Below are 23172 nucleotides of genomic sequence, written 5' to 3' on the forward strand. Positions count from 1 at the left end.
CCCGGAATTTACAGCAATGAGCTAACACATTAAAAACTACAACTGGGCTTGTCTTCCCTAGGATTTTAATATGTATTAGCTAATATTTGTTAAAAGCGCACATTTTTGCATAGTGAAGACAAGGCCTTTTATACATCTAATAATTTAAACAAGAAAAACATTCATTGTATTACTCTGCAGTTCCTAGAAAGACACTAAGGTCACTAATTGCTGAACAAGATGTGAGCTTCTAAGCTTCCATTTTAACAAAAAGGGTTTATAGCCCCTGCAAAGCCTCAGATACCAGAAAAAGAATCCAAAATATAGTTTTTTTTTAAACAGTTTAATGTTTCTAAATTCATCTTTGGACTTCGAACTCTTGTTGGCAATACTACAGATGCATAAATTGGTTGTGTTTAGGGCAAAAACTCCACTGGTTGTGTTAGTTGCTTGCCTTCTAGGAATAGACTTTAATACCACTGATAAGCCGTGTCTACACGTGCACGCTACTTCAAAGTAGCGGCACTAACTTCGAAATAGCGCCTGTCACGGCTACACGTTGGGCGCTATTTAGATGTTAACATCGACGTTAGGCAGTGAGACGTCGAAGCCGCTAACCCCATGAGGGGATGGGAATAGCGCCCTACTTCAAAGTTGAACGTCGAAGTAGGGCACGTGTAGACGATCCGCGTCCCGTATCATCGAAATAGCGGAGTCCGCCATGGTGGCCATCAGCTGAGGGGTTGAGAGACACTCTCTCTCCAGCCCCTGTGGGGCTCTATGGTCACCGTGTGCAGCAGCCCTTAGCCCAGGGCTTCTGGCTGCTGCTGTTGTAGCTAGGGATCCATGCTGCATGCACAGGGTCTGCAACCAGTTGTCAGCTCTGTGGATCGTGTGTTGTTTAGTGCAACTGTGTCCGGGAGGGGCCCTTTAAGGGAGCGGCTTGCTGTTGTGTCCGCCCTGTGACTCTGTCTGCAGCTGTGGCTGGCACCCTTATTTCGATGTGTGCTACTTTGGTGTGTAGACGTTCCCTCACAGTGCCTATTTCGATGTGGTGCTGCGCAACGTCAATGTTGAACGTCGAGGTTGCCAGCCCTGGAGGACGTGTAGACGTTATTCTTCGAAATAGCCTATTTCAATGTCGCTACATCGAAATAAGCTACTTCGATGTAGGCTTCACGTGTAGACGTAGCTATAATGAGTAAGGCTAAGATTTTGTCACAAGTAATTTTACTAAAAAGTTAGGGTCATGTCACAGGCAGTAAACAAAAATTCCTGGAAGCCTGGGGCCTGTCTTCGCCTTTTGTTTAAAAAACAAAGAAACAAACTACAACAAAATGGGGGGATTCAACAATCATGGTTCCATTAGCTCTGGTATCCCTGAGGCATCTGAGATGGCTTGGGAATATATGCTCCCCCCACTAACTGCAGTGATGAGAAGCTGTGGAAGCCCCCTGCTGTACATCATAACTTACAGCTTGGGAGCTTTTGGGCTGGCTCATGTGAGCTGCAGGGCACCTGGGAACTGCAGAAACCACCTGCTATGGCATGCAGGAGCTGCAGGACCCTAATCCAAATTCCTCTTCTACATAAATCAGAGAGGAAATTGATCCTGGGTTTTTCATATACAGCGTGAGTGCCCCAAACACCAGACTATAGGCAACGAGGAAGGCCCCTATCCCCTTATTCTGTAAATCTAGCCCTTCTTTACTTTTGGCAAACTGCCAAAAATTGAAACGAAAATTATTGAGGTTTTTATCAACACAAAAAACAAAACATTTAGTTTTGACAGTACCAAAAGATTTCAGTCAGTTCAGTGTACTCAACACAAATTTGCAGATAGTTTTGGATTGACTGAAACTGCATCTTCCAGTGAATAAACTATTCTCCAAAACATTTCATCCAGCTCCAATACACACAAAACAGGGTTTGGAAAACAGTTGAAAGATTTGGCAAAAGCATGCCTGACTGCAGAAATGTGACCATCATTTGTAATGTAGGTGTGAAATTTGGGTGTGTTGTTAAAAGCCTAGGCTACTTCTGGATTGCATTGGCAGTATTTATAGTCAAGATCGTGTTTTATTGTGCCTGGCAATGTGACTGTGATAGCAGACTTTGCCATAATTTTGTCACCTTGAAATTAGACTACAGATGTCCCATTACACAGCCTCACGTAAAACACTCCCATATCAATGTCCTTCTCTGAAACTATTTCTATTGACCTTTCATTTACAAGCCTAGATACAACCCTTTGACTGTTAAAGTTTTTCACATAAGCATGACAAGATTCCATCTTCAAGTTCTTAATCTGTTTTATAGGCCAAAACATTACGGACTGGGTTCAAAAGAGCATTGTAGAGCACCATCAGTTACTGATTTGCTTAGGAGTTTGGGATGTAAAATCCCACTTAATTAGTTATCCAGTTAAATGTTAAGTTTAACCAGTTAACTGATTAAATGGGGTGAGCTCACCCCACAGCCCTGGTAATTGGGCTGGAGCATCCCCCACCTGTGGTGCTCCCAGGGCTGCTCTGGAGTGCGCATGTCCAGAGCAGACCCAGTGGGGCTGAAGTAATGCCCTCCTCACAATGGATAGTGGCTGCTCCAGCCCCTACCAGTTAACTCTAACAGGAAGCCCCATGTGTTTAGACTGAGACTGACCAGTTAACCATTAACATGGCCCTACATGGACCAGGATGACTTTTGTAGTGTAGTCATTTGTCTCTACTTTGTGAGTTCCAGTGACAACATTCTCATTGCAGATAGCATCATTCCACGTTATGATAATGATCTGATCATTGATAAGGACACTGACATGCCCAGAACTTGAACTGGAATGGTATGAGACACCACTTGCAAGCTATCTTCTGCTCCAGAATCTCAGCTTTCACTTGAAAATTACTTACAGCCTCTATTTGTTATAGTTATGAAGCAAAACCTGAAACAAGAAGTCCATCTAGACAAGGTACTTTTTGAAATTAACATAATTTGACATGACTCTGAATATCCTGTGTAGTGTTTAATACTTCAAAGCAGTCTGTATCAATTGATGAATAAATATTGGAGCTGGCTGCAGTCAAGGAGTCAGGCAGCAGAAAACAAAGAGGATCTCTTACTGTCAGGCAGGTCTGATGAGTAGATTGCACTTCAGTTGAGGATATTGATGCTGCGAGTTAGGGCTGGGCAAGCTTGTATTTTAGCATGCCTCCCCAGCTTTCCTCCTCCGCCAACCACATCATCCCAATCCCTGCTTCCTATATGGGCTCTACACAACGGGTCACCAGCCCAAGGTGAAGCACAACAGCAGCAGGGCCCCTGAGTGCTGTGGTGGCAGGGGAGCCTAGTGACCTAAGAGACCAAGAAAGGGAACAAGGAACCCAAGGAGTACATGTAGGGTCTCAAATGTGCGGATACCAGGGTGGCAGTGACATTGGGGCTCCACCAGGACAGATTTCTCCACAGATCCAATACTGAGCATCCCCAATATTCAAGTGCACTCCTCAGTTCCAGGGAAGGTGGGTTAGTGTGGTGTACAGGAGGTTAAAATGAGAACATTCTAGCACACTGCAGGCAGCTAGGGTGGGTGGTGATGGCGAGGATATTTTTGGAGCAAACTTTCCAGCGCCCTGCACTGACACCTTCGTTTGGGATGAACAAAAAAGAAGGTGACAGCTCATTTTCGTCAATTTCGTGGTCACAGGGTTTTAAGAAGTGTCATTATTTGAACTATTTAAATGTTAAATTTCATGGTGCTATAACTGTAGGGGTCCCACGCAAAAAAAGGGTTGAGAGAAGTATCAACATTATTATTAAGGGCAGTGTACCCTGTAAGCCAAGCCCTTGGGCAGTCTCCCAGGAGAGATTCAGGTGTCACCCAGCTGACTAGCAGAGTGCTCACGGTTGGCAGCATGTGTTTCTATTGGTGGCACACATAAAATGTATTCTGCCCATGGATGAAAAAAAAATTAGAGGAACACTAAGAGGGGGTTGGGGAGAAGATACTGCTACACTTCTACACTGCCCCAAGCAGCCGTGCTGATTCCCCACTTTAGTGCTGGGCAGTTGGAGTATGATGGCTGCAAATCAGGAACCCAGCTCTGAAAGGAGAGCTGCCACCACCAGCACAGATGGATTAACATGCTATAGAATTGCCACCATTTCTGAATTGCTGTTGGCAGGGCACTGCCACTACAGCTAATTTGCACAGCTCTAAAGGCAGAGCAAAGTGAGGCAATACCAAAGTCCCCTTTAAAAAAATCCAGTAGCCCCCTCCATCATCCTTTTGAGTCTGGACCCCCAGATGGAGAAACTCTGATATCCCCCATGAAATTGGTTCAGTACAAGGTAAAAGCAGACATGGTCCTGAATGTGGTATGGCCTACTTACAAGGCACTAAAATAACTTCCATTAAAAAGGAGGAAAAAAAAGCCTTTTAAGATCTTTTTAGGAATACAAAAAAAGGCTTTTGTGAAGCCAGCTAAAAAATTGTAATTTTCATCTTATAACTAAGATATATTTGAACAGATTTCTAGGCAACCAAGAAAAGCCACACCCTGGATGCAAAAGTAATCAGTGCTGCCAGATTTCCAAATACTGCTGTAAACACTACTGTCAGTCACAAGCATCCCTTTTATAACAAAAAGGATTAAAAAACTTGAAAAGTGAGCAGGGCCGGTTTTCTCACACACTGTATATAAAGGCATCACATTATCATAAAAAGATGTAAATACGCATATTAATATAAAGCCCATTCATTCTACAGACGAATACATAATTCAGAATTTTAGAAGAGAGAGCCCATTAGTAGCTGTTAGGAAAATAGAGAATTTGCTAGACTAAGAGGTGAGCAATTTTGGTGGGTGAAGATTTGCATACTCATACATAAACTTGACCTTTTTGATATATGGAAGTTTTACTGCACTAACAATATTAAAGTCATAGAACGCTGCCCCATCTCCAAAGCACATATCTTTACACTATGGGTTATTTTTAAATGTATTTAGCAAAAATAACTCAAACATCTGACAGTTATTGACAGTACTATGCATATACTGGACTTATAGTTATTAAGAACTGACAATCACACAAACAAAACACTATGTAGACATTTTATTCATATTAGGCTTTTGATGGCATTTATGATCCAACTGTAACAAGCTGTTGCAAATTTGTAAGTTATTGAACTACTATAAGCTATACCACTTCAAATTACTATAATTATTTTATTATTCTAACTGTAACTAACATTATGTTCCTCAGAACTTCAGCGTATTCCCAAAACTCCAGGGGGTAGGAATGATGTCCCTGGCCTCCATTTGTCAGAGGATGGAGACAGATGGCAGGAGACAAGTCACTTGATCGCTATCTTCGGTTCACCCCCTTTGGGGCACCTGGCACTGGCTACTGTTGGCAGACAGAATGCTAGGCTAGATGGACCTTTGGTCTGACCTAGTAATGGCCATTCTTATGGAAACTTCGGTCCAGTATCCTACATTCCCTTAAGTGGCAGAAAAATTACATTTTTACAAGTACTTTAATGATGACGACACTTACTACAGAAAGTACAAACCCATTATTATTTGAAGGGTTTTTCCTCCCATTTTATTACTGAGCCTAAATGTGTTACAACAGGAAACAAATCAAAAATGAGAATTAAAAATACCAGGAACTCAAAGCAAAATTAGTTCTAAAGATGATTTATTTTTTGTAGTTCAGTTAATATGACAGTGATTTACACCACTTTCTCTGATCAGAGCCACTGCTGCTATGGAAACACATGAATCAATCTTCCGGCCAGTGAGAAATGAAAGTCCCCAGCTCAGGAGCCATTCACATGTGCTCGGGTAGCACACCCAACCGCTCTGAGCGTGGTTTCCAACTCTCCTTCAGCGGCTTGCTCGGTTTTGGAGAGACATTCGCAGAGAAGAGGCGTTCTGTTTGCCTTTGGCAAATAAAAGTTAGAACAGGCGCTGCTTGTGCCGGGGGTGAGTTTTACAGTACACGTACAGCCGCCCGCGCCTGCGAACGACAAAGCAGTCCTTACAGCGCCTTTTGATGACACCTCTGGATTTGATCCCCATGACGGTCTGTACCACGGGAAGCTGGCTGGGGGCGAGCAGCGCGGGGCCGGCCGGGCTGCGCTTCAGCGGCGCGGTCGCTAGGAAGTGTCCGAAGCCCAGAGAGAAGGGCAGGCGGGGGGCAGCGCCGCGCCGCAGGTGCAAGAGCGGGGCTGCGGCGGCGGCCAGCAGGGTCCTCGCGAGCAGCGCCGCCATGCTGGCGCCCTGCGGCAGAAGAGACGCGTAAGGGACCTTTCACCACGCAGCTCCGCAGCCTCCCTGCGCCCACCCCTCAGGCCGGCCTCAGCGCAGCTCCCCGCCCGGCCGCCCGCGGACCTAACCAGACCCCGTGTGTCCCGCCCCAGCGAGAGCCAGGATCGAGCGGGGCGCGACCCGTTCGCTTTGGGGACTCGGCAGCCCCCGCCCCGGCCGAGCCACTGACCTTCACCCCAGCACCGACACCACCGCTCCTGCAGCGGGGAGCGGGATCTGCCAAAGATGGCGGCTAGCGCAGAGTACGGCGCGAGCTCGGTCACGTGAGGAGGGCGTTACCGCCACATGCTCGGATCCGGCCCCGCGGGCCTCCCTCCCAAAGCGAGTCCGCGGCTGCGCAGTCCTACGCCACCCAAGCAAAGTGGGGGCGAACGTCTCCCGACGGGTATCACGTGCACCTGAGGAGGGGGTAGTGGGTGTTGCGCATGTACAGCGTCACCAGGTTGCTCGATCACGTGATTGAGCCAAAATGGCGGCGCCTTGGTCGACCTTCCGTGGCTTGTGGTTGCTAAGGCGCCTCGCTCCGCTCCCAGGGGTTGTCGCGACCCCCCAGAGGGGCTACGGTGTGTGCGTGTCCCCGACCGGAGAGAAGGTGACACACACCGGGCAGGTAACGTTGCTGTGGCTGCTGCGTTAGCGGGCTCGGTGCGTGGCCTGGAGGGACGTGGCGCAGACCCCCGGAGCTGCTTTCCTGTCTTCTGTGTCCTCAGGGCTTGTCCGGGGCGGCAGCTGTTGCCGTGTCGGTCCGCGGCCCCGTTCGCCGCTTGAGGCGGGAGCGTTCGGCTAGCTGGACTCCCCGGTCGGGTCAGGGCGCTGCTGCGTCCTTAGGCGGCGGGTTCAGAGCGGTTTGTGTTTACGGTTTTCGTGGGTATTCACTCAGGCCAGTCTCCGTGGCGGTCGTGTTTGTACTTGTATGTGCGCTAAGGCTGGCTGTTCTCAGGAAGCTGTGTGTAGTCTGCTCTAGCCGGCTCCTCTGCTGCTGCTGCTGCTGCCGCCGCTGCCTGGACTTTGCTAGCTGCGGTTGTCTTTTTTTCCCCCCCTCACTGTCGTGGTCTTTAAAGTCTCTTACAGTATTTTGTTGGCGCTGGGTCCCCGTCCTGTCGCTCCCTTACTTTTTCTCCAGGCACGTAGTACTAATTTCGCTGTGAATTGGTAGCTGAGACAACAGTCTGTCCCTTTACAGCTCGTCTCCACTGTTCGCTATAGTTCTTCCCTAATAGTAATTGCTTCCTTTCTGTGGTTACCATCCTGAGAAGTGTCACAGTCAAAGATAAAAATAACTTTTACCAGTATTTGATTTGGGATGCTATATGGGGAGGTATAGCTCAGTGGTTTGAGCATTGGCCCTGCAAACCCAGGGTTGTGAGCTCAGTCATTGAAGAGGCTGTTTAGAGTTCTGGGACAAATAGATTTTTTGTAATCTGACAAATGGTGGTTGGCCCTGCCAAGAGGTCAGGGAACTGGACTCAATGACCTCTTGAGGTCCTTCCCAGTTCAATGAGAGATGTGTATATATCTGTATATAATAATAATAATAAAGTGCAGTCTTATCTGAAGATCCCCAGCTGGATTTTTTTGAAGAGGATGGGTTGGGGGGAGCAGATTTTGAGGTGAAAACAGGAGAAGGGATGAATGGGAACACTCCTAGGGAGAGTGAAATATTGGTTGGAGGGTGAGCAGGGCAGGACTGAATTAACCTTTCGTGGGTCTCCCTAAAATTGTTATGGGCCCCTTCCAAGTATGGGCCAGAGACAACTACACCATTGCTACCACATTAATCTGGCACTGCTGGGATGGAGATGGAAGTATTTATTCAAACCCAAAATAAGATATTTGACATTACTCTTGATTGAGACCACCACTCAGTTCTCAGAGAACAAACTAGGCTAGCATTATTATACCTGGAATACTCTTAGAATTGGTTTATTTTTGTGAGATAGGGTTGCTTGGGTTTTTGGGCCCAGAACATAAATGCTTAATTAACGTGATCATGAGCCGTATTCAGATCAGACAGTGGAATTGCACTTGAATGGCTCCCACCCCCCAATCACCTCCTCATCCAAGTTATGTTTTGTAAAAACATACTTTGAAAGCTGGATTTTTTTTTTTTTACTTTGGAACAATAACGTTTGAAAAACTGTTTAAAAACTTCATTTTGTTAGTCTATTTTTCTCTTAGCTGCATCAGCCTCTTGCCATTAAGTAAACCTGTAAAGTTACTGGGGTGCAGTGTGAGGAGGAAAATCGCTGGCACCCATCTTTTGCAGAGAGAGAGAGAGAGAGAGAGATGGATATGTCCTCAGATACACAGTTTTGCTGCCAAGGCTATCATAGTCCAGCCTCAAGTCCCTTCTCCAATCTTCACACCTGGGCCTTCTTCCCATTCGTCCTACTGTGTCTCCTCCCTACCCCACCCCCCACTAAACCTCATTTTCACACAAGGGCTCTCCTCAATCTCCTTGTTACTGCCAGTATATTCCTGGGGTGGGAATTCTGGACTACTGCAAATGCACAGAAATTCAAGTGTGTACAGACTTTCCTTTTTCCTCTGCAGAAAAGAGCTGTAGAGCTGCTGGTAACTGTTAGAGGCTGCTGAACCTGGTAGAGCCCAGCTCATAAATACAAGGCATTACCAGTGGGGGGAGGGTAAAGGCAGGAGGGCAGGAAGAACTGGAGGGTTCTCAGCAGCTGCATTTCCTCATATGTTCTCAATGAAGAAGACAGCATGCAGGAAACTACGCAGGGCTGAGACTCCTCATGAGGCTATTTCTCCCTACGGACACTGGGCTCTGAGGGGTGGGGGGGGGTGAAGTCACTGCAGCTGGGCTCTGGGTGGCTGGGAATGCATGGCTGAGGAGGCCCCACAGCTGGGCTCTAATGGGTGCAAGTGACTGTAAAAGAAGAAAAAAATCCATCAGGGATGATGATGATAGTTCCTGCTGTGAGTTCAGGGGCCTGGACTCGATGACCTCTGAAGGTCCCTTCCAGTTCTATGAGAGAGGTTGGCTGTGGAAGCAAGGGGTGTGGTTGTTTGGCCTGGGGGTACCCCATGGCTGAGCTCTTGCAGGGGATAGGAGGTGCAGCTGCGTTCTGGTGGGGATGGACTGCAAGTGTCTGCATGGGGAGGGCAAAGCTGTGGTCTGGTGGATACCGGGGTTCATGCAAGTGGCTGGATAGAGGGGCTGTCTGGCTGAGCTGTGGGATATTTGGGGTTCCAATGTCTGGGCTGCGGGGGACACCTAATTGATGGGCTATGCGGGAGCAACCTGAATGAATTCAGGTATGAAATTGCTGAACTACTAACTGTGGTATGTAATTTACCATTTAAATTAGCTTCTGTACCAAATGAGCAGAGGATAGCTAATTCTGGCAATTACAGGTCAGAAAGTATAACTTCAGTACCAGGTAAATTGGTTGATGTTATAGTGTAAAACAGAATTATCAGAGACGCAGTTCAGCATATGTTGGGGAAGAGTCAAACTGGCTTTTGTCAGTGGAAATTGTACCTCACTTATCTAATGAATTTTTTGAGGGGAGGTTAACAAATGTGGACAAGGATGATCCACAAGGTTCCCTCTATTTTTTCCATCCATGGGTGGAATAAATTTTATGTGCATCTGGATATGCATGGATGTGGACCATTAATATAAACACATACTGTGGGTGTTTTGGGCAATCTCCTAATTAGTTGGGTGGCACCTGAGGAGCCTGTTTGGAGGCTGGCTGCCCGCCCAAGTGTGTAGCTTACAGGGAACATTGGTAACTCAGTAGCTATAGTGTACTAGGACTTTAAAAAACCTTAGAGAGATCTCTCAACAAATGCTCTTAAATGCAGTGTAAGCTGTCATGGGATAAGAGGGTAGGTCCTCTCATGGAATAATAACTGGTTAAAAGATAAGAGACCATTGGTAGGAATAAATGTTCAGTTTTAACAGTGGAGAGAAATAGTGATGTTGCCTAGAAATCTGTACTGGGACTGATGCTGTTTAATACATTCATGAATAATCTGAAAAAGGGACAATTTGCAGATTAGACAAAACTACTCAATACAGTTAAGTCCAAAGCAGACGCCAAAGATTTACAAAAGGATCTCACAAAACTGGGTGAAAACAAAAAGAGCAGTCATGTAGCACTTTAAAGACTAACAAAATAATTTATTAGGTGATGAGCTTTCATGGGACAAACCCCTTCTTCAGATCTATAGCCTTACCAGAATAGGCTCAATATATGAAGCACAGAGGTCCAAAAATTGTTATCTAGGTTGGCAAATCAAAAAGAAGAGCAGAAAGATGGGGGGTGAGGGGTAGAGATGTTAAGTGTTAGGTCAAACATCAAAGTATGTAAACAAAAAGCAGTCGAGTAGTACTTTAAAGATTAGCAAAATAGTTTATTAGGTGAGAGCTTTCGTGGGACAGACCCACTTCTTCAGACAGATAATTCTGTTGGTCTGAAGAAGTGGGTCTGTCCCACGAAAGCTCTCACCTAATAAACTATTTTGCTAATCTTTAAAGTACTACTTGACTGCTTTTTGTTTTGATGGTGTATAGACTAGCACGGCTCCCTCTCTGTTACTAATCAAAGTATGTGTAAGAGTCCTTATAAAGTGTCAGGTAATTGCTGTCCCTGTTCAAACCACGTGCTAATGTGTCAAATTTGAATATGAATGTTAGTTCTGAATAGTCTCTCTGTAGATGGTTGTTAAAGTCTCTTTTCTCCAGAACACAGACTCTCAGGTCTTTAACAGAATGGCCCATTCCATTAAAGTGCCGGCTGACAGGTTTGTGTAGTTGGTTTGAAGTTTGATGTCTGCTCTGTGTCCATTTGTTCTCTGGCAAAGAGCGTTTGAGGTTTGCCCAGTATACATAGTGTGTGGGCATTGCTGGCACATGATGGTATATATGACGTAGTTGAGGAACAGGAGAACGTGCCCCTGATTATGTAATTAACGTGATTAGGTCCACTGATGTTATCTCCAGAATAGATATGTGGACACAGTTGGCAACGTGGCTTGGTGACTGAGCAACAAAATGGCAGATGTAATTCAATATTGATAAATGCAAAGTAATGCACTTTAGAAAACATAATCCCAATTATACGTACAAAGCAGTGACGTCTGAACTACTTGTTACTTCTCCTGAAAAAGATAGCGTTTGTGGATTGGGTGCAGGTACAAAATTTGTATCTGTGTAGGTATCTAAGTAAGAGAAAATATAATGCTGATTTATAAGTCCACGGTACTGCAACAGTGTGACTACTACATGTAGTTCTTGCTATTCCATTTGAAAGAAGAAATAGGCAGCAAAAATGAATAATTGTATGGAACAGCATCCACATGAGGAAAGATTAAAAGGACTTATATTTTTCAGTTTGGAAAAGAGATGACTAAAAGGAGATGAAGATGTGTGTTAAATCATGACTGGTGTGGAGAAAGTGAAAAAGTGTTTTTTTTTTTACTCCTTCATATAACATGAGAAACAGGGGTTACTGAATGAATAGCAGCACATTTTAAAACGGGGAAAAAAATATTTTTCCTCGAGTGCTCTGACAACCAGTGGAACTCATTTCCAGGGGTACGCTGTGAAGGCCCATGGTATAATGGAGTTAAAAAAAAAAAAACCTTAAGATGACAGATCTATGTTTTTATCTAAGATGGTAAGGGATACACCACCATGTTCTTGGTAGCCCTAGCCTCTCTTAATGAAAATGGATGACAATGAGTGCTTGTTCTGTTCATTCCGACTAAAGCACATGGCATTTGCTGCTTTCAGAAGACGGCCAATTTCACTTCTGTTTTGAACCACCAGAAGATTTTTTTTTATTGTAGGTTAAATATTCATGTTCCTTAGTCATGATAACTACTTTGCAATTAAGATGCACCTTATTTTGTATTTCAGGTTTATGAAGAAAATGACTACAGGAGAGTTCGATTTGTTTCACGACAGAAGGAGGTAAAACACACTGTGCCTGTATTTTTCAGGATATGATTTTAATTTTCTTACGTATAGATTCCTTAGATCGAGGTGGCCAATCTTTTCTCAGCAGGGGCCACATGGCAATTTTTTACGTGTTCCGGGGCCAAACACAAAATAGCCCCAAACTGCTCCTCCACCTGCAGGTTTAACCCCTATCAGCCCCAAACCATCCCCTGGCAGCCCAACAGTCAGGATTATCTTACCTCACACAGATGCTCTGTGTGCTGCCTTCGTCAGGCCACCATCTCCTCCTCAGCGTGGCTGCGCAACTCCTCCCAGCCCTCCTAGTCTCTTCCGCCCACATACAGCGCATGTAGCTCTCTGCCCTGCTGTGCTGAAACTAAGAGGACTCAATTTAGTTGGCTTAGCTGCTGCATCCCTCCAGCCGGCTGTTAAACCAATTAAGTTGAGTTATACCCTTTCAGTGAGGCAGGGCAGGGAGCCGGAGGAGGAGTGAGCAACAGCAGTGTCTGGAGCTGCAAATGGCTTAGAGCTGCTCAGCCTGCTTTCAAAATGGCACTGCTGCCGGCTCCCGAGGCCACATGTTGTCCACCCCTGCCCGAGATATTCAACTTTATCAAAATAAACTTTTAATACACACACTTTTTAGAAGTTTGTTGCAAAAATAATAATGACAGATCTGCTTTGTGCTGTCTTTGAACAAGTTGCTCCTCCAGTCTCTGGCTGAAGTGTACATCTCTGTTTTGATGTCAGACTGTCTTATATATGCTGTTCCTCAAATTTGATCCGAGGAGCTATTCAGGAACATCTGTTAACCCACTGAGCTCAGATAAACAGGAGCAAGCCACTCTTACTGTTTGAATAAGTGAGTCTGCCCATGTAATATCTAGCAGCATGAGTAGCAAAGTTTTGAATGTCTACTAACTCTTCCTCCGTCAAATATCATTACTCTGGAGAATTTCCTCAACTGTTTCAAAAATTTTTATGTTGTTCACTAAATTTCAGTTAATATATTTTATTCCATCTACCCACTGGAAATCAAATTCTGCCAAACTATTATATTCATAGATTAATATAAAAGCCTTCAGGGATAATGACAACGATTACATATTTGACAAGTCTCCCTATTGTGATAGATGCTGTAAAAACACATAGTGGGAGCATAAGCACATTTCACAGAGAATTTTGATACTGTATTACTGTTTGAGTGTCCTTGTAATAATGAAGGATCTTTCTGCGGAAGCTTACTTTGTACTTATCTGTCTAGCAGCGGTCTCAAATAGAAAAATAATCAAAGAATCATAAGGTTGCAAGAGACCTCAGGAGGGCATGGAGTCAAACCCACTGCTGGAAGCAGGACCAATCCCAATTAAATCATCCCAGTCAGGACTATGTCAAGATGGGACTTAAAGACCTCTAAGGAAGGAGACTTCACCACCTCCCTATGGAACTCATTCTAGAGCTTCACCACTCTTCTCACGAAATAGTTTTTCCTAATATCCAACCTAGACCTTCCCCACTGCAACTTGAGCCCATTGCTTCTCGTTCTGTCACCAATAAGAACAGGCTCTCTGTGTCCGCTTTGGAACCCCTGCATCAGGTAGTTAAAGGCTGCTATTATATCCCTCCTTCAGTCTTCTCTTCTGTAGTCTAAATAAGCCCAAATCCCTCACCTTTTCCTCTTAAGTCATGGGTTCCAGCCCCCTTATCATTTTTGTGGCCATCTGCTGGACTCTCTCCGGTGCATCCACATCTTTTTTTTCTAATGGGGTGAGGGTGGGGGACAGAATTAGATGCAACACTGCACATGGCCCTCACCAGTGTCAAACAGAGGAGAATAATCACTTCTTCCCTACATCTGCTAGCAATGCCCCTACTAATGCACCCAATATACTGGTAGCCTTCTTGGCTACAGGGGCACACTGACTCTTATCCAGCTTCTCATCCATTGTAATCTGCAGGTCCTCTAGTGCTCCATTGTAGCAGACTACTGATCACAATTTGCTATAGTCAAGATTACATAATGTTCAGTGCAAGCTATGTAATAACTATACGATTATGAATGCATTATGCATATTAATAAACTACAATTTAAATACTATTCAAATACCTTATAATACCATGTAATTTCATGTATAATAGGTTAAATGGGAAAATATTACTAGCATCACTTTTTTCACGGAACTCCAGTGTTCTGCAGAGTGCAGTTTGGGAAATGCTGCTGTGGAATATTGGGTCCTTATCATGTAACTACAGTGAAATCAGTGATACTCCTTGTATGTGAGAGAGTTTGCAGGGTGGAGCCTTAGTTAATGAATATATCATACATAACTATAGTGTTACTACAGAGGAATGTGGTTCTAGAACAGCCTTCTAGTAATAGTGGGGGCAGACAACCTAACTAGTTCTAAGATGGATCTGCTTAAGTTTATGAAGATTACATGACTGTGGTGTCTGTATGAAACTTGCCTGGTGAGTTGGAGCTCACAAAAAAACCCTCCGACTCCCTGGAATTCCTTTTGGTAAAACTGAGAAACTTTAAATTGACATTCTGAATGTTTTTAAAGGTTAAGAGAAGAGAAACTTAGTTTTAGGGGCCTTTTTTTTTATACATCTTAGAAAAAGCAAAATTAGGTGCAAGCTTAATAGGATAGCTTAATAGGATAGCTTTTAACTTTCCCAGTCTATATCTTAACTATGAAAATGGAAACATAAATGTTCTTTGGGTAATAGGAGAAATCTGACACCATTTAAAATATTCTCAGTCTACCTATACTACAGTTTTTCTTAAAATCCTTGTTTTTGTAAAGTAACACGTATGTAAGTGGTTTCCTTTTTATTTTTCTGAATCTTCAAGATAAGTATGTTATACTATAATGGTAGGCAGTTTTTCTTTGCTTGAATTCATATTTACGTTTCTGGTATAAGTAGCAGAATACTGTCCCAGAGAAGAATCTAAAATGGCAGACTGTCTTTCAAGCCCAGTTTTTCTACACTGCATGTAGTAAGCATGCCAGCTACACTTTCAGCAAACACAAGTTGTTAAATTAAATCAAATCCATACAGAATCTCTGTTTTCTAGGGCCTTCATGTTTAGTACTCTTACAGCATAACTGTATTTGTACAGTCTCAGTTACACGTCCCGTCATGCCTGGGGATTTAACTACGGGAACTATTCTAGAATATGCATTGCTTTCTTGAAGTCAGAGATCTTGGACTATCCCAGGTAACACTGTAACTGTGCTTCTTTATGCTGAGGAGGTATTTTACTGTGTTTGTTACTGTTGTGGCCTGATGAATTCAAATAGAAGCATACATGACTGTTCAAAGATAGAAACCAAGATGATGCTGCAAGGGAAGATTTTTTAACCAGGGCAACTCTTTCCCAACTAGCAGAATTGAAAGGGTTTGGCAGACTTCATTATGCAGTTTTCCTATGATAAAGTGGACCGTAGCGCTTGGAACAGAACTCCCTTACAGTATGTGTGAAATGGGCCAGTACCATACAGCTGGGCTGGAAAGGAATGACTGACCAACCGCAGAGTGGGGAAGACTTCTTTTTCTTTGTGCGAGCTATGCCTGACATTGCAGCAACCATTTTACTCAGATGTGAGCTACCACCTCTGAGGAGCAGCAAACTGGTGATGTTTTGTGATTGCTGGCTAGAAATTTAACATTATTTCCTAGAATACTTGTTTTGATGTGGGCAAGTCAAGAACTGGATATACTTTGGTACAGTAGGAATGGAGTTGACTTTTTTTCCATCATCTTTCTTTACCAGTGAAGAAATGGATTTTAGTAACCTGACAGTTTCTGTTAATAGCCTCCTTGGCCGTGTCTACACTAGCCCCAAACTTCAAAATGGCCATGCAAATGGCCATTTCGAAGTTTACTAATGAAGCGCTGAAATACATATTCAGCGCTTCATTAGCATGCGGGCAGCCGCAGCACTTCGAAATTGGCGCTCCTCATCGCCGCACGGCTCGTCCCGACGGGGCTCCTTTTCGAAGGGACCCCGCCTACTTCAAAGTTCCCATGGGAATAAGGGGACTTCGAGGTAGGCGGGGTCCTTTCGAAAAGGAGCCCTGTCAGGACGAGCCGCGCGGTGGCGAGGCGTGTCAATTTCGAAGTGCCGCGGCCCACCCGCATGCTAATGAAGCACTGAATATGTATTTCAGCACTTCATTAGTAAACTTCGAAATGGCCATTTACATGGCCATTTCGAAGTTTGGGGCTAGTGTAGACACGGCCCTTGAGGTACAGCATGTATGCTTTTAGTTATCCCAAAGAGGCTGAAAGTTCTGTAACTTGGACATGTTGCTCCTGGAGTACTGAATTGGAGAGCATATCCATCTTTTTCCCAAATTTCAAGGCACCATATTTTCTCACTGAGTGTTTCAGAACTATGAACAAGAGCATAAGAATGGGTATAAGGTCAGACCAAAGGTCCATTTGGCCAATGACAGATGCCCCCAAAGGAATGAACAGAACAGGTGATTGATTCCGAGCTTCTGACAGCCAGATGCAAGGGACCCCATACCTACCCACAGCCATTGATGGGTGTATTCTCCATGTACTTATCTAGAGAAAAGATTAGATATGAAGTAGTTGTAATGATTTATTTTTCCCCAAGGTTTTTAGGTAGGATGTTTCATATAGATGATAACATCTGCTTACTCTACCAGATTTCCTGATTCATGATGGATTTTTTCCATGCTGATCTTGTAATACTAATCCTGGAACTTTTCCTTGCAACAGACCCCATTGCCAACTTTGTCCACATATGTATTCTGGGGAGGCCATCACTAGACCTAATTATGTTAATTACAAAGTCAGGGGCTCATTGCCATGTACCTTGATCAATATTATATATGCCATTATGTGCCAGCAATGCCCCTCACAATGTATATTGGACAAACCAGGCAAACACTTTGCCAAAGAATGAATGGCTGCAGAACAGACATTAGGAATCTCAGTACACATAAGCCGCTCGGTGAGCATTTCACTGGAGTGGGCTGTTCTGTTAAAGACCTGGGAGTATGCATCCTACAACAGAGACTTTAAGAACAGATTATGTAGGGAGTGCATCTACACTAGGAACTAGCTTTGAAGTTTGGCACTACATCGAAGTAGCCGGCAGAGAGTCTACACACATTTTTTTTTACCTTACTTCAAAGTTAACTTTGAAGGAGGGAGCCCAACTTTGAAGTCCTTACTCCATTCCCAGGAATGCAGTAGTGCCACTTAAGTTTGAAGTAGGATGTGTGTAGACACTCTACTTCAAAGTTGCTTACTTTGAAGTTGTACTTCGAAGTAAGCAACTTCAAAGTTATTTTTGTGGTGTAGACACAGCCGGGAGATTTGTGAACTGGTGTTCATACTAAAATTCGACACACAAGACTTGGTATGAATAAAGACCACAGTTATCTCACTCATTACAAGGACTTCTTCCTTTCCTTTGGTGGTCGTAATGATGCTAAGCAAGACACTTAACAGTCCTCACCCTCCTTCAGTCCTATGTACTTGATTTATCAGTTTTTATTGCAGTTTTTTTTGGACCTCTGTACTATGTATCTGGGTCTGGACTGGAAATTCTGTAGATCTGAAGAAGTGGGTCTGTCCCACAAAAGCTCATCTTTAAAGTGCTACATGACTGCTGTTTTTGTTTTGTTAGAATACAGACTAAAGTGGCTACCTATCTCTTATTACTGCCCTCCTCTCCCCCCAAGACAGTCTGGGCTGGAGCAGCCTCCCCAGCTGTGGCCACCCTTCTGAATTGGTTAACTGGGTAAACCAATTAAATGAGATTTCACATTTCTAGCTATAATTTTAAGCATTTCTACATATGTTCCTATTTTAAAGTTAGTACAATAAGCTGTACTTTAACAGATGTTAAAGTTCATATTTTGCATGTACAGATGTCCTCCAAATATTTTTTTCTAGATTTCTCCCATTTGGGCCCTGGGATCGGTGTTAAAGCTAATTTGCTGCATTAGGAGTTCATGTGTTTATAAAGATAAGAACTGTGGTAAATTCTACATTTGCTCATTTGAACTTATCAAAGTCAGAATGGTGTGTTCAGATTTCAGGACAGAATTTGTTCCTTTTGTATAAAAGTAGAATTTACACTCCAATTAGAAGTGTATGTCATCAAAAATAAGTAATGGGACAGATAGGTTTATGACAAGACCATATTTTAATGAAGTTGAGTAGATCTAAAGTTTATCTGAATGGTTCGCTTCATTTTGATCTATTTTAAGTAGATACAAGCTATTTATAAAATCTGCAGTTTGTTTCAGATCTATTCTGTGAAGTGTCTGTGCACTTCAGAGTTCTCTAAAAACAGCCTTTTTCTTAACATAAGTTTAAACTGGTATCATTCTAGTAAAGCAAGGTGATTTACCTGTAATTTGATAAAAATTAGGTGAGATTTGCTTCATAGTTCCCTTAGTCGCCCATGGTGATATGTGCAACATTTAAAAATTCATATGCAGAATTTAGTTTCTGAGGGACCAAGATGGTGACCTTCTGATTTCTGCCTTAGTGCAATGAATTTCAGTAAAAATATTTTCCCTTGTTCTGTTATCACAGGTGAACGAGAACTTTGCAATAGACTTAATAGCAGAGCAGCCTGTGACTGAGGTTGAAAGTCGAGTGATATCATGTGATGGTGGTGGTGGAGCTCTGGGACATCCTAAAGTGTACATAAATTTGGTAACAGAACTTTACTCTCCTCTTTTTTGTGTGGTATCACATATAGTTTATTTTATTAATTTTTTTATGGTAGGTCAAAAGAATGAGTTTAAGTTTTGGCACAATGAGCTGCAAAGGAGGGAGTGACTGTTGCTTCTATTTATCGTAGGTGTGCATATCGCCCCAAACATATAAAGGTAATGTTTTCTGCTCAGAAGAGTTAAGTGTTCAGTGGACCTGATGAGGATCGCATTCAATCATTGAAATTAATAGGGATCTTTCTATTAACAGCAGCGGGTTTTAGATTAGATCCTGGGAAGAAGAAGTGGAAGGTGTGGCCTGACTAAACAAAGACAGTGAAAAATGAGTAAGGGAAAGATCAGCTACGAGCAAATAATGTCTTACAAACAAGAACATCAGGACATTCCTGTCCTGACTGTATATGCAGATTCATGATATTCTCTTTTTCCAATTTTTTTCTTCAACATGCTTTAATTTAGAAATATCTTTTGTTTTTTTTTTTAAACTACTGGTTTAAAATTCTGGTTTGACACTTTTGAAGACTCAAGTCCCTTATGTCCAAAGAGAGCAGGTGCAGTGTAAATTTTTTTCTTGCTATTTTGCTGTTCATAATTTTACGGATGCTGCCCTGTCAATGCATGTCATTTTAGAGGAACCATCTCAAAATGTAAGTAGAGTGGTGTTATTGATGGCCTGCTGGCAGTATACTAAGTCCTGTGCACACGCAGAGAGCATACCATGGTCCTGATTCAGAGTACTCTGTCTACTTGGTCTCTAATTAAGATGACCATCAATAACTCTTTTAATTGTTGATTTTTATTTCATTTCATTTCAGTATCACTGTGATTTCCACACCCCCCCGCCCCCCAACCTGGGAAAAACCTCATACATTTTATGAAGAATCAGTCTGTGCTTTCGTTTATAACCATATTTATTACTCAGACATAGGTTCAATTATTGTCTAAAATGGAATGGTGCGTGATTCTATAAATGGAACAAAATAATGGAATCCCAGGTCTATAAGGCATATCTCTCTTGAATTCGGTGTGACAGATTGAGATGCTTTTACCACCTCAATTGCTATTTTAGTTCCCAGCCCATTGTGTGGCTTTGAACTAATGTGAACATGCTGAAAACTGACTCAGTGAATGTGGAGCTGATCGGATAGAAGTGTTGATATTTTAATTCTGGGGTCAGCAACCCCTGGCACAGGTGCCAAGAGTGGCACACGAGTCTATTTTCATCAGCACATGAGACAGGAGCTCTGCCCTGCCCCTTCTCCCTCATGCAGTCAGGAGTTTGCTCAAAGCCATGCCACCTGTGGCTTAACAGAAGATCAATTAATGCTTCCAACCACCACCTAACCAGTAAAGTCTGTGTCTTTATTAATGAAGCTGTTGTAAGTAGGACTATTAGTGACTTTAAAAAGTATCATCGGCACTTGGATCATACACAGAGCCAAAAGGTCAAAATTCAGCATTCCGCCTTAGAAAGGTTACTGACCCCTGTTTGAATTCATAGTTCTGAATTATGTCACAGAAGAAAAGACAGCTTTCACAGTTTCTCACTGTTCAGTTCAGTGTAACAAATCATGTTTATAAGTATGTATTTGAATATACATCTGAATCTTTTTTGACTCTAATGCTGGAAGAGAAGCGAGAGGGAGAATCTAGGACTTACATTTCATCACTCAGTGTCTCTTCTTGTTCTGAGCTCAGCCTGTGATGTGTGTTTGGGCTCAGTCATCTGGCTTACTAATGGAAACATCCCACAGCTTCTTTCAGTTGGTTAATTGATTTTACTCTAAGTAGCGTTTTCACTGAGATGGCAACACCAATATCATAAGACTGCATTTTGTCAGATTTCAGGAAATTCGTTTGTTCTTGTGAGCTTATCCCCCCATATTTAGAACATCTTGTGTAAAATGCTTTGATCAAACTTCAGTGCAGTATTTTAGCAACAAGTTCTCGTCCCTGTCACTTTGTTTTGTGCAAAACCAACTGGGAAGAAGGGGCTTTCACAATCGGGGCCATTTTGAAAGGCCCCTGGCTACATGGGCAGCATGCATTTCGAAACGGAGTTTCAAAGCGCATGTGGCCACCATCATGCTTATGAGGTGCAACATGCTCATCACAGTGCCTCATTAGTGTATTCCGAAGTACCACGTTACCATAGCAGCCCTGAAAGAAGGGGATAGTGTGGCCACAGGCTATGCGTTCTATGGTTTGAGTTTAGTAAAGAAATTAATTCTGTCATCTTTGAGCCTTTGATTTCTGTGGCTTTAAAAAAAAAAGTCTGCACTTAGAGATGAACTCTCAAGGTCACTCCAGTCCTACCATTTTACAAATGTTTTCTGTATTGTTCTATAACAAATCTAGACTGTATTTGCCTGGACTTTCTACGGTACTTCCAAAGTTTTCCTTCAGGATGTTCCTCAGAACTCAACCTCTGACCTTTCCTTCTCTTTGTCAGCTACACTGTAGAACTTTGCTGTTGTCCAAAATCCAAGTGTAGACCTAATGTAAGAGAGTTACTCTCTACTATTTTGCATAATTAGTATATAGGCTGTGGTCACACTTGTCCAAACCTTAGAAATGGTCATGCTAATGGCCAACCGAAGAATACTAAAGAGGCGCTGAATTGAATATTTGGCGCCTCATTAGCATTCACGCGCTTCTGGGTGCGGTGCTTTGAAAGCGCTGCTTTTGAATGTGTGCGGCTCAGCGCAGCTACACGGGGGTCCTTTACAAGAGGACTCCACGCATTTTGAAATCCCCTTATTCCTCTCAGCTGAGGGGAATAAGGGGATTTCGAAATGTTCAGGGTCCTTTTGAAAAGGATCTCCATGTAGCTGTGCTGAGCCGTGCGCGTGCGAAAGCTGCGCTTTTGAAGCGCTGTAGCTAGAAGCGTCCTAATGCTAATGAGGTGCTGAATATTCAATTGTGCTTCATTAATAATCTTCAAAATGTCTATTTGAATGGCCATTTTGAAGTTTTGGCCAAGTGTGGCCACAGTCATAATGTTTAAGTTTCAATCAGTGATGGGTGTGCAGCAGTTAGTTTTGGAGGTAACTTTGCAACTTTTGAGGTTTTAAAGGTGTAGAGTGTCCAGTTTGGCTTGAGAAATTTCTGTTACTGTTGATATAATAGAAGAAAAAAGAGGTCAATTTTCAGATTCCACTTTGAGGTTGCAGACCTGACATTTTTAAAAGGAAGGCAGCAATAACTTGTAAACTGGGCATAATACAGAAGTCAGACATGATCCTAAATCCATTTCTAGTCAATTTTTAGTGTAGATAGTACAGTAAAAATATGTAAAGTTGACTGTATTTGAATTGGGGAGAAGAGAAAAATGTATAGATTTAGTGATGTACAATTTTTAAAATCTAGAATAGTAAATGAAATGCTTGGCAGTTCTTGTGTTTTTATTGAGACTTTTATTTTTGTTTTGGGCAGGATAAAGAAACAAAAACTGGAACCTGTGGTTACTGTGGTCTTCAGTTTAAACAGCAACATCACCACTGAAGAATCATCCCTTCATGCCTGGCAAAAATCTGTCACGATTTGTGTTAAAATATTAACAATAAACAAAATGTAAAAGCTCAAAGTGAGAGTCTTTTTATTTGTTCACAAATAAAATCTTGTGTGAATGGAGCTTTCATAACTTAAAGTTTGAAAACAGTGAAGGGCTTATCTACATGGTGGATAATGCACCCTGTGGGTATTTGGTGTGTAATTTTTTTTTTTTTCCCCCATAGTGCATTAACATGTGGCATGTTAATTGGTCCATGTTGACTCTGTTAATGCATAGTAAAGTTTCCATAGTGCTCTTTAATGTAGTGTGCACTACTATGGTAAGGCATACTAGAGGACTTCTAATATGCACCAGCAGAGTTCAATTCATGGACAGAAATCGCACCCTCATTGTGTCATAGTGTACATTATCCCAATATATCAGAGAGGTAGCCGTGTTAGTCTGTATCTTAGAGAATAACAAGAAGTCCTGTGGCACCATATAGACTAACCGATATTTTGGAATATAAGCTTTCATGGTGAAGCGGGTCTTCACCCACGAAAGCTTATGCTCCAAAATATCTGTTACTCTATAAGGTGCCACAGGACTTGTTGTCATCTGAATGTGTGGACAGCCTCCCGTTTTGAGGGATGAATAATTTTAAAGACGTTAATGTACAAATGCCAATCTGGTCATAGAATAGAC

At 42.8% G+C, this 23172-nt stretch overlaps 2 protein-coding genes across 2 annotated transcripts; one reads left to right on the top strand and one right to left on the bottom strand.

The window, feature by feature from the left end:
* Nucleotides 1–5936: 5936 nt before the first annotated feature.
* On the bottom strand, nt 5937–6251 carry MRPL36 (mitochondrial ribosomal protein L36). Its single transcript, XM_074985472.1, has one exon. It carries the CDS (start codon nt 6249–6251, stop codon nt 5937–5939), a length of 315 nt encoding a protein of 104 aa, XP_074841573.1.
* Nucleotides 6252–6726: 475 nt separating this feature from the next.
* NDUFS6 (NADH:ubiquinone oxidoreductase subunit S6) lies at nt 6727–22560 on the top strand. Its single transcript, XM_074987897.1, has 4 exons — nt 6727–6918; nt 12202–12255; nt 18832–18954; nt 22410–22560. Exons 1-4 carry the CDS (start codon nt 6778–6780, stop codon nt 22476–22478), a joined length of 387 nt encoding a protein of 128 aa, XP_074843998.1. The 5' UTR covers nt 6727–6777; the 3' UTR covers nt 22479–22560.
* Nucleotides 22561–23172: the final 612 nt, after the last annotated feature.

The sequence above is a fragment of the Carettochelys insculpta genome, chromosome 2, assembly GCF_033958435.1.
Source record: "Carettochelys insculpta isolate YL-2023 chromosome 2, ASM3395843v1, whole genome shotgun sequence".
Classification (NCBI taxonomy): domain Eukaryota; kingdom Metazoa; phylum Chordata; order Testudines; family Carettochelyidae; genus Carettochelys; species Carettochelys insculpta.